The sequence below is a fragment of the Leuciscus leuciscus genome (assembly GCF_965113295.1).
Source record: "Leuciscus leuciscus genome assembly, chromosome: 17".
Taxonomy (NCBI): domain Eukaryota; kingdom Metazoa; phylum Chordata; class Actinopteri; order Cypriniformes; family Leuciscidae; genus Leuciscus; species Leuciscus leuciscus.
In genome coordinates this window covers 17,426,332-17,439,031 of record NC_138741.1, presented here as the reverse complement: position 1 = coordinate 17,439,031, position 12,700 = coordinate 17,426,332, and the positions used below count along the sequence as shown (strand labels likewise).

Below are 12,700 nucleotides of genomic sequence, written 5' to 3'. Positions count from 1 at the left end.
CAGATATTCATTTAACAAAATTTTCTGGTGGCCATGAAATTATTGTGAAAATGATCAAAAATGGTCAATATAAAAACGTAATTACAATGCCTAGTAATCTGTCGAGTTACAGATAGCAGTCAACAAAGCAATAGAAACATTAGCGAACTGTTTTTGTGTTGAGGCACGATGACTTTTAGAGGTGCTTCCAGACGAAAAAGTCTCACCCTCGCCTGCGCCATGCGTCGTTATTCGCTGGGGCTACACATCCACTGCAGCTCAGAAACATCCCGAACACAGGAATAAAAGAAGAAAATAAGAACATACAGGAACAGGGCAGTGTCTCTGTAGACACAAACACCACCACACACTTCTAGTGGACCATGAGGCATTATTTTGTATGAGTCTATACTTTATTTGAAAATTAAATTAATATTGTATTTAATAATGCATTTATAATGCATTTGTTTAGCTTAATATTGGATTTTTTACCCTCTGCAGTACCACAGACAGACCCCTTAGGGGTTGTAAAACTTGGTTGCACTATTGTACGTGCACTTTCAATGTATACTTACAGTGTACTTACCCACAAAAGTACTGAGTAATGTAAGGTAACTACATGGGTTAAGTTAAGGTTTAGGGGTAGGTTCAGGTTTAGTATCACGTTCAGTTAGTGTCATTACTACAGTAAGTACATATTATGTTAATGCAAAATGGGACTGTAAAATAAAGTGCTACCGAAAACTTTGTTAAAGACTTATCTTATAAGAAGTTGTAGAAATATTGTCACTGAAGCTGAGCAAAAGTGGATTCTGCTCTTATCTTCAGCCCCCTTAAAAATACTGTGAAACTGTTGTTGTAGAGCAAGAAGTACAATGTTATGACAGCTTCCTCTGAAAGAAGCACAACATACTCAGATAAAACCAGTACATTAGCTTCAGAGAGTGTGTGCAACACGGATAAATGTGTGTGTGTGCATCTGAGTGTGTGTTTTAATAAATAATGAATTAAAGATTCATTTTAAAGAGAAGCGTCATAAGGTTGCCCCAAAGTGCTTAGTGAATCATCAGTTCTGGGTTATGGTGGTTGTTTTTACCCTTTGGGAGCCTTTATGAAAAGGTTGCTGGATCTAGAAATCTAAAATTACACAGATAAATTCAGTTTGTGCACTGACAGTCCTTTGCTTGACACAGCTTAGATCAAGAAGAGTTTGCGTTCTGTGTTTGTTGTGTGCAGCAGAGTCTCTTTGCTTTTGTAAGTTTAGTATTTATTTGTTTTTGCCATGATTGGTTTAATGTGTAAATTCTCTTTGTTGTGATTGGTTTAGTGTGTCCTGAGGTTAAGGTCAATTGTGTTGCCTTGATCTCTGTGTCAGTAAACAGGCAGTAAAATAGACACGGCACTTAATCTAACAAGATTTCACATTTCCTCCAGGTACAAATATAAACTCTATTATAGTGTGCTTGTGTGTGTGTTTACTTTTTACTGGTTGCTTATGTGTACCCTTGTTTGTTGGTATGCATGTTGTTTGCTTGCTTACCTTTGTTTATGCGTCTGTATTTGTATCTTCTTTTTAAACTGACATTCATTCAGAGGTACCATTTGTTTTGATTGCAACTTAATAATTTTTAATTGTAGTGTAGGCATTTTGTAGGTATTTAGATATTTTGAGATGTCAGATCATCTGAGTGAGACCAGGGATGTTGATCATCTCTGCTTGATCTCTTATTAGTTTGGTTATAGATATTAGATGCATTACAAAGATTTCACAGTGCATTGTTCTCATTGAACTCTAAATGATTACAATAGAGCTTTTAAAGTACAGTAGTTGCAGTGGTTGTTATGAAATCAAGCTTAAATGGTGGGGTGCTGTCCATGGTCCTGGAAATGTATAGCAAGCTGCTTTTACACAGCTTTAAAGGAGCCGTATGTAAGATTGTGGCCAAAACTGGTACTGCAATCACTTTCAAATTACTGTAGAGCGGTGTATCCCCTCCCCCTCTCCCCTGACTCGAGGTTGCCAGATAGGCTGCAGGATCCAGCACGAACGTTTGTAGCTGCAGCTGTGGTAACTAGAGCTGAGCTGGCAACCCGGATGCCGAAACAGTACTGACTTCGTGATTGGTAGATAGCCGGAGGGTGGAGCTTCAGGCCAAAACACAAGATGACAACATCAACATCAGTTGAGGGCTGCAACTTCACTTTTTAAATGACAATATCCTGGCCGGACTACTGTTGTCAGTGATATAAGTATTTGAAATGAACATGATTTCTTAATGTCTAGTGACATATCAGGGCCATTTTATGATTCATTGAAATACATTTCTTACATACAGCTCCTTTAAGTTTCAAGAATGTACATTATTTTCTTACAAGTTTTAGATATGTTTGCAATTTAAGTGGTGGATTTCCATGCCAATTAATATTGAGAATGAAGTCATAACTAGTTGGATCTGGTTTGGGGCACGTGGTACGCCTGATATATGATGGTTACTTGGTGAAATCCTTAGGGACATCCCCAACTGTGATGCTAGTGATGTGATTGTTAGCTTTTTTTAATGTGATATGGTAAATAACTTTGCTGAAGAGCTGAGATAAGCAGTATTTGCAAGTTTTTGACTTTTTAGGTTTAAAAATGTGAAATATTGTACAGTAGGTGCATGGATCTGTAAAACATCCCTCTTTTGGGTTCTGACTTCACTACCTTTGTATCATTAATACTTAATGAATTGATGGCATTTCTGCAAAGATCTGAAACCGTTTCTGTCACATGACACAGCTGAAGACACTTTATGTACTGGTTACTGTGGCAACTGCAAATTTTTTTGTGCAGTTTTCTTTTTTTTACCTTTAAAGATTTGCCTGGGAGTCTGCCTTTGAATGTCACATAAATTAGTTACTCCTGAATGATTTCCTATAGCAAACTGTTCTGTGTTCTTTTCATGTATTTCTGTGTTTGCATTGTGTGGACCCACCAGCTACGGGTTTAGCGTCATGATATGAAACACATTTCACCTCACAGAATTTTACAAAGACACATTTTAATGTTTTTCAGTATTTATTCAGCAACTGAATAACAGTCCTAATTAAAAGTATATTTTATTCATTTTAATTAAGGCTGTTAATCGATTAAAATGAATCAAAATAATTGCATAATTTGCTGATTTGCTTACTTGTTAATCTCAAATAACTGCATATGTCAGTACCCAGCAGTCACTAATGTTGACAGAAATCAGCTTTCATTGAAAACGATTGACTTCTTGTTGCTTTGTCACTGAAAATCAGTATCAGTGTAACTGAGTGAGCATTGATTTGTTAATTTTTACAAATGGTGCTTTCAAATTTTCTAGAATTTTTATAGTCCATAAACCTGTCTATTTGCCAAATATTTGTCTTTAGTCTGCTGTAATTGGCATGTTTTACCACGCTGAGCAGAACCAGGCACAGATAATAGCCCTCGTCACAGTAATGCTAATTCACTCCTTAACGATAAGCATTTAACAGGAACTCACTGGGCTTATCAGACTCTAGGAATCTCTCACTCTCCTGGGCAGGAGAGAATGATGTCCTTGCTCTCTAAAAGTGAGTTCATATGAAGTGAGATTGTTTGAGACGCAAGAAAAGGACTGCTGTGGCAATCACTTTTGAGGGGGGTGATTAATTGGAGGATTAATTGTCAAGCTGGAACAACGTAGGACATTGTGGGAACATTCTGCTTAATGAAGCATGTTGGAGTGACAAAAGAGAGATATCTCCTGCATTCATATGGTTTCTTACACATAATTATTCTGCCTCTTAAGATACCTAATTTTAGGCAAATTCTAAAGCAGCATTGCATGTAATCCCAGAATGCATTGTAATAAGGTCTGAGATGATGGCAGACATAAATATATATAATCTTACATATAAACCTTTTTCTTTTCAACACAAAAAAAGACATATATATTTTTTTTTAATTCTGGAAAAGTTTGTCAAAAATGTAGTAAAAAATATTACTTTACACAATACTTTGTGTGATGTATTTTTATGCTCATGTTATTACTTATGCTGCTAACATCAAAATCCATTTAAATCAGTTGTGAGTCTAGTGGGTTCACTTATGAGGATCCTTTATGGCAAGAATGGTCCCTATGTAGTCTATAGGGAGCTCACTTGTTTTGTCAGGGCTGTTGTCGTGGCTGTGCGGTTTTAACAGTTCCATCAGGTCCTTTCTCTAGTGTTAATGTGGTGGATGGATCATTTATCTTCACTAGCGCTGCTGTAGCGACAGAGTCAGCAAAATAAAGCTTCTACCTGCTGCCCCCTGCAGAGAGACAAGAGAAAGAGAAAGAGGGAGAGATGTGAAGGCGCCTGTGGCTGATTGCACTCATGCTGTTAGTAAGCAGGATGCTGCAGTAAGCCGTATTTATTCAGCAGGGACCGTCCAGGGTAAGAATACTGAAATCATGAGATGAGGTGACAGGAAATGCTTGAGGCTGTAGAGCACCGGCGAGCAGTGCCATAACACTCACACAAACATCTAGAGCCTCTGATGACCTCCTCTGAACCCGTACTGAGATCAAGAGCCCTCTCCAGCCATCACAGGAAGGCCCATATCAGAATACATGGGCAAGAATAAGGCCTTATTTTCTAAGTTTTCAACAGTTAACCTGGTAAATACCCTGTTGTTTCATTTATACAATTGGAAATCGAGAACTGGTTCTTACTCACCAAGCAACAAACATGCAGCATGAGCCCTGTAGTCCGATTCACGAATGAATGATTCTTTCGAGCCAGTTCCTCTTAACGAATCGGTCAGATTGGTTCACGAATAAGTCAGTGATGAGTCAGAACTCTGCTCACTCACTCAGGGTTACTACATTAACAGTCTACTTTTGGTCATATGTGACTTGACTTACAGTAAACCAAGTAACTTACTGTTATGTTGCTCTTTAAGTTTGTGAGAGTTAAATCTGTGTTTTGTTGTAATAGATGTGTAGATGTAGGTTGTTATAGATTATTTACATTTAGTTAACCAGGCAATTAATACACACAGATACAAACACATACTATATATACATATATATCGGATATGTACCATAACCGTAATGTTTCATCTCTGGAGGCACTGTAAATACTACTGTAACTACGCTAACTATTATGTCAGTTTTGCCCAAATCCGAACCACCGTCACATGTGCAACATTTCACAATATATATATTTTTTATTTTATACCTCTCTTACATTCTTAGGAAGTCCATGCAATGATGTGTTTCAAAAACAGCATTTCCTCGACAGCCTTACAGCTACACCTTTATTTAGCTGTCATATGGTTCAGAGTTCATTTTTTTACTGAATTACAGTTTTTGATCATCACCATGTTTGAGATTTGTGTGTTGAGGTAGGCTATATGTGCTTGCTTCTTATTGCAACTTATGCAATTTATTTGCCTGCAGAATGAAATGGGTAAAATGTATTCCTCTAGTTTAAGAGGCAAATGATGTTCATATTGTGTAGCTAACCTTGAAAATAAAACACGGCGATGAAAAAACAATGATTATAGCTGCATGCATTGCTAAACATTTTTAGGTGCCTTGACAAGAAGTTTTAAGATCAATAATTTCATGAACAAACGTTTTAAAGTTGACTTTAACTGGAGCTAATTAGTTTGTTAGAAATAACTTAAAAAGTTGAATGCAATAGGTTGCCTTATTTTTTTAAGTTATCTCAACTATTATTATTTTTTTACAGTAAATAGTCAATAGGCGGTAATGTATTATGCAAAATGGGTTACATGGTGACGTAGCTACATTATGGAAATAATAGCAGGGCTACAAATGAGGCGTTCAAGGCAGGTTTTTTTTTTTGTTGTTGTTGGAGAGATTCACTCCCTTTGGCATGGACTTTGTGCTTTGTTAATTTCAGTCTGCAATCTGTGCTTCTCTGTTGTTGTCTCCAGATATTTCACTGTAGTTGTGTTGGATTTGGATGAAGGAGAAATAACCAACAACAGGCTGCTGCAAGACTATTACATCTCCAATGAGACCAGAACCATTCTGGTCCTGTCAGTTTTATCTGTCCCCTCAGATTCAGAAATGTAACAGTGTGGTTTATTACAGAGCCTTCTGGGAGTTAAGGACACAGTCGCATTGCTTCGATTTTCTGATGAACAAATCTGATTCCTTGAAGGTTCTTTGCTTTTAACCTTTGGAAGAACGTAATCAAGCGGCTGTATTGGCTGGTGTTTACAGATGTTGATCCAAATAGAACGTTTTTTTCTGGCTTTGCTTTAATGCGATTCTCTGTGTTGTTCAGCCTCTCACAAAGTTTAATTTTAATGAAGTGCCTCTTTGTGATTCGCTATCACTCTAGAATATTCTTTCACACACTCAGAATAAACAAACTTGACATTCTCCTTCAGGTCCTCTTCAATCAAGATGGACTTGGGCATCATTATGGTGTGTGCTGACCTGAGCTAAAGATCTCCTTATGGGTCAGTACTCTGTTTGTGCTCTAATTAAACACAAGGGAGAATTTTTGAATTGGTTGCTTTCCAAATTCACACCAAGATGTTTTTGCTTTTGTCTTGGACCCAGTTTCTTGCTGCCAGTGTGAATCAGATATGCGTACATTCTTCTTTTCTGGAGTCTGTGTGTTTGTTAGAAATACACTATTCAAATGTTTGGAGTTGGTACGTTTTTTTTTCCCAGGATTATATGTTTTTATGTGATTATATGGTGAATATAATTTTTTGTATCATTATGAATGTCTTTTACTTCAATTTTGATCAATTTAAAGCATTCTTGCTGAATAAAAGTGTTATTTCTTTAAACTTTTAAAAGGTAGTGTATTCTTGTTTCAAGAGAGATGTAAGTGAACACTCAGTAATTTTGTGTTGCACTGGCCGATATTGCAGCTGTCTTGGGCATGTACTGACCCTGAAATCTTTCAGCTATCGATTCCATTGTAGAAATTCAGTTTATAATCAGCTACAGTATGATTAATTTATGTTGTGTGAGTGAAGTTATTGAGATAAAGTGAGTAATATTCAGTTGGCCATGGCACAACCCACATGAATGTAACGCTAAAAATTAAGGGAAATAATCTTCTGTCTGACTATGTACTGACCATGATACTGTTACCATGTTTGACTCTTGTGGTCATTAAGAAGTCTGTACCAGCTTGTAACACTTAATAGAACATTACCAGGGATAATTTGGCTCGCTTTGTTTTGTTTTTAAACAGCTTTAATACCTATGTAGATCAAATAGGAGGTTAAATGCATTACATAAGCATACTTGCACATAATGTGAATATTTGCCAAATTATGTTTTTTCACTCTGATACAAAATAAAACTTTAAAATTGTTAAAAATATCCCAGAGATTCAAACAGAATGAATTTAAGAAGTAAAACTAATTAAACCTGACATGTTCTGTGACAGTATTTTTTTCCTCATCAATTGCAAAATGACCTTTATTTTAATATGCATTACCCTGTATTTTCACCACATGAAAATTCCCATTAATCACCTGTGTGAAATGACATATGATCCAGCAGCATGAAATAGTCGTGTCAGAAAGGGCAAATGGCTGGATGTGAAAAACAGCATCTCTGAGCCTTAGCTCTGATGAAGATAGCGGCAAGCTGCCCATATGTGACTGTGATGAAAGATCACAGTGAATGTGGTTTTAATCTCTGAGCAATGTCTCTCAAGGACAACCGCTGAAGCACCTCAAAGTGCTCCCTCTCTCTCCAGAGCCGGCTTTGACGGATGGCCCAGCGGTTCTGAAATGATAGGCTATTATTTTACTTTGCATTGGATAAATGGCAAGGCTTGCAACTCTGTCCTTGTAAGGCCTGGCAGTACCAGATGGGGAGGATCGGCGGAGGGCTATGGGATGTGCTTTTGTCCAGACAACTTGATTTCATTCCATTCATTCAAGTGTTGGGTTTTCCATGACTGTACAGAGGTTCAAGAGGATCTCTTGAATTCAGGAAAACTCAGTGATTTATAAATCCGCTTTTTTGAATCCCACCACACTGTTTTGCAAAAATCTATTAGTGCTTCCTACATGCCCATGGGGAAATGTCCCGGAATTTAGTTTGCAGAAAGGTTGAACAAGTTCTAAACTGATGCTGAATGCCACACTCACTCACTCTCTCTTATCTTTTCCTCTCTTTGTCTTTCATAGATCAGCTAGATTCATGGTCTCCACCGCCGTACTTCGATGAAGACAGCTACCCCTCCCCTCCTAGGAATATGAAAGGTTTATCAAGCGGCCGTCCTCAGCTCACCTTCACATCAGGACACACCTGTGGGCTGCCAGACTGCGATCAGTCCCTTGATCACTTGCAGCATGTCGGCCCCGACCCTCGCTCTCCCTACCTGCTCAGTCCGACCGAGAGCTTCCCTCTGGATCCGCACCGCTGCTCGCCCCGCAGCTCCATCCACTCAGAGTGCATGGTGATGCCCGTTTCCATGGCATCTGACCACGTTTCCAGCAGCACCTTTCCCAGAATGCACTACAGTTCACACCACGACGGCTCGCGGGATGACGGCTCCACTTCTCACGGTGGCAACGGCGGTGGAGGGGTCGGTGTCAGTGTTGGCGGCGGTGGGGGCGGCGGGTCCGGGAAGATGAACCGTATTCCCGCGAACCTCCTCGACCAATTTGAGAAGCAGTTGCCGATTCATAGAGACGGTTTCCACACGCTGCAGTACCAGCGCACGTCCGCCACCACCACGAGCAGCGAGCAGCGCAACGAGAGTCCTGGGCGCATCCGCCACCTGGTGCACTCCGTCCAGAAGCTCTTCACCAAATCCCACTCGCTCGAGGGGTCATCTAAGATGAATGGCACCAAGGGAGACTCTCGCTCAGACAGCGGACATCACCACCACCACCATCACGGACATCACCATGGAAATCACAAACACAGCAAACGGAGTAAGAGCAAGGAACGCAAGTCAGACTCCAAGCAACGCTCAGGGATAGCTGGCTGGTGGAGTTCTGATGACAACTTGGACAGCGACAGCACCTACCGGACTCCCAGCATCATGAGTCGGCACCACGGAGATCATATTACTCACTGTTATCCAGACCATGGGCACTTTGGCGACCTTTCTCTCAAGACCTCCAAAAGCAACAACGACGTAAAATGTTCGGCATGCGAGAGTATCGCTATGGCCCCGGAGGGCAAATTTATGAAGCGCAGCTCTTGGTCAACGCTAACCGTCAGCCAGGCTAAAGAAGCCTATCGCAAATCTTCCCTAAACTTAGAGAAACCGACCATGCCTCAAGATCTGAAGTCCTCCATGAGGCCTTGTCATTATTTGCAGGTGAGATCTCTTTCATGGAGATGTGACTGCTGGTGAGGACATTGGTTCTCAACCATGGGACCTCAGCAAACTTCCAAGGGGGCCTCAATAAATTTTAATTAAAGTAAACTACAACAACTAAAACGCAAGGCATTTCTTATTTTAAATTCACCTCCACAAAAACTTTTTTTCCTTGAAGAACCAGGATTCCCAAAATCTAGAAAAACCTGGACATACTGAATGAGGTAGCCTAATTATAAAAGAGTGATTCTAAACCTAGAAAAATCTCCATGGCCATTTTTATTTATGAGCATACATGTTTGCCAAGTACAAACATATTTTATTTTGTGATAAAAAAAATGTGTCCTTAATTTTTATTCAGAAAAAAATGATAAACACCTAGAAGAATCATGGAAACACCTGGAAGAAGCATTTGAATATTGAAGTGAACAATAGGGTCCCCTTGGAGTATGAGAACCACTGCTCTAAGATCAGTTTCAGTGTTTGCATCTGTGTGGGGAGTAATGCTATTCGTTTTTAAAACGAACCTCTGTGTGGCTGCTTTCTGATCCATGGCTTATTGGTGCCTGTAGATTGTTGTTTAGCATTCAGAGGGTTCCCAGCAGAGTCAAAAGTAATAGTCCACTGAAAGGGTTGTTACATAGATGGGAATATGTTTGTTTTCGCTGATGGAGAATATAGCCTGATTGAAGTGTATGTATGTGTGTGTGTGTGTGTGTGTGTGTGTGTGTGTGTGTGTGTTGTTGTTGTTGTTGTTGTTGTTAGGTGCTAATGTGCTAAATTGAGAGGCAGATTTATTGGTCTTTTCACTCTGAATAGACCAGTTTGTTCCTGTTGTTTATGTACAGAATTATTGCAAACAATGAGTCATATTGATTAGCATTGATCTTTCTGTGCAAATGCGTGATTTTCCGAATGCATCACATTTCGTCGGGATTCATTATTCATGGTGCTGTCAGACCACTGTAAATAGCTTCTTGCTGTTTTCTAGTTCATTTGTTCAATTAGGCCTGTTTATCCTATGTATGGATGCTGGATTGTCACAGGTTAGCATTGTAGCAAAATGCAATCCGTTTCCAAAATTGCTGAAATGAATCACATATCTGTCACAGCAGAGTACAGCTACTATGCGAATACTTCTGGAAATTGCTTGTCCATTATTGTGTTTTAGTACATGCCCATGCTGTTTTAATAGTACTAGATCTACTTTAAAGGTACACTGTAGGAATTTCTCCCATCTAGCGGTGAAATTGTATTTTGCATTCAAACGAATAGTGCTCTCTAGCGCCTCACTTTTTCAAATGCGTGTTGCAACTACGGTAGCCGTTATGTACCAAGAAGCTATGACAACATATCTTCCAATAGCATTTCATCGAGTTTAACTATACATGTTCTACTGTTATGCTGCCTATATAATGAATTACACAACCAAGCAATGAAAAAAAGCTTGTAATTTAGACTGTAACATTGACTTACCTGTTGAGAAGAAAGCAGGCAACTTCAGCATCTCTTTCAAAGTCTTTCTCCTTCATTAGCTCTTTCCACCTGGGAAAAGCTATCCTGATATTTACCCTCGCTTTTTTAATTCGCCGGTCACATTTCCTTTCAAATTAAATGTTTTGCTTTTTTGGCGACGAGGATTCCTTCTCCTGTGGCTCAAAATAACTATGGTCCAGCCATTCAAATTTGCCGGGGCAGTGACAAGCGCCTCTCACTGATCTCCTTGTCCGTTTCAGCTGGTTTCAGTCACGCTGGCTCTGAACAAAAACGCGTTGAGGTAGGCTAGTGCTTTTTGTCCCTCTCTGCTATCATAGTTTTTCAAGATGGCGGAATGACATGGAAGCCTCCATGGACTCACCCATCCCATGTAAATGAAGATAAGAAATTCTTCTCTTACGAGGATAAGTCAGATAAATCAGGTAATTTTACACCAATGAGGACATATTTATGAATAAAGACATTGATTTTAGCTAATAAAATACTTAAAAAACGACACAGTGTACCTTTAAAGAGGACAGTGATAATGCTTTAGTAGTTAATTCATCTCATGTTAGAATTTGACTTGTTTCAGCCTCACTTTAAATTAGGATAATGCTTTATTCTTATTCTGAACTGGTTCCATTTTTTTTTAAGTTGACAGTAAAATGAAAATTCACTCTATTTTCTAAACTCATGACATTGACCTAATTGTGAACGATTAATTCATGCATGATGATTTTTTTTTTGACCTTGTAATTTTAAATCAATTTGAAATGACAGTCTTTTTGTCCGGTGTTGTATGCCGGACTTGGTTGTGTTAATGGTTCTCTCACATGCCAAATTCATGCCATGTTCTGCCAAAGCTGACAGAATCTACTGTCCAAAATATTGGATTCCTTAACAAATTACTCTTATACAGTATGTGCCAGTTCCTTTTAGTGGATCAAAAACATACAGCACAACCAATGAAGTCTGATTTCTAAACTAATGATTCTAATGAGTTATTTTTAGTGAGTTTAAAACATACCGAACAACCAGTATAATTCAGAGTCTGAAATTAATCTGAGTGATTTTTTATTTTTTTTATTTTTAAATGAATTAATTTTATCAATAGTATTCTTAAATTCGAAATATTAATGAATTAATAACAGTGTGTTTTCAAAATCTTTAGTATTGTAGTCTAATATAGTTAAGATTGATTATTGGATTGCATTTATGCAACCTTTGAAAAGACTGTGAAAAGTCATCAAAAAGTCTTTGCAAACATATTTTGGGACTGAAACAGGATGCATTTAAAGGCCCAGCATTTGCCTTTAGCTGGTGAAGATAGTTGACCGATATAGATTTATGTAACCAGGTTGAGAGACCAGCATCCAAAACACAACATATGCTGGTCTGTCAGAACTAGTTAGTGTTGCAGGGGTCTGACTCAAGCAGTTAGATCAGCAGGAACAATGAAAAACCCTCAGTAAACATCTGCTGACACAGCAGAATCTACCAGTCCTGGACTTATGCAATAGCACAGCAGAAGCAGTGAGGCTTATGGCCCCATTGAGATAATTAATGAATGGATGGATCTGAGTGTTTCCTCAGGGAAAGAAAGAATCCAGAGTTCCCAGAAAGAACCTAAATCAATATTTTTAGTCTTACGTTTTGGAGGCTTGTGGAGATGTAATTCAGGTCCCATTGAGTAAACTTAGACAACTCTGAGTCTATATCCTATGCATTTTTGTCAACAATGGCAGTGACAGAAGATTAATGTGCCTGATATTATCCTGAAGTGAATCTGCTACTTTTATGCTGATACTTTCATTGGTCAGTGAGGTTAATAGTTGTGTAGGTTGTGATGGTAAAAAACAGAAAGTCTGTTGATTAGTGTGCAGAAATTGTGCCCACCCTTCATCTGGATATATACTTCTTGTGT

At 38.7% G+C, this 12,700-nt stretch overlaps 1 protein-coding gene across 3 annotated transcripts in view; it reads left to right on the top strand.

Moving 5' to 3' along the window:
* The window catches only part of dlgap2a (discs, large homolog-associated protein 2a), a 156,809-nt gene that overhangs the window by 104,700 nt on the left and 39,409 nt on the right, over nucleotides 1–12,700 (top strand). For all 3 annotated transcript variants that reach the window (XM_082143082.1, XM_082143084.1, XM_082143083.1), the window contains one exon: nucleotides 8,153–9,297. In XM_082143082.1, the coding sequence (XP_081999208.1) occupies nucleotides 8,153–9,297 (1,145 nt within the window). The remainder of the gene's footprint in view (nucleotides 1–8,152; nucleotides 9,298–12,700) is intronic.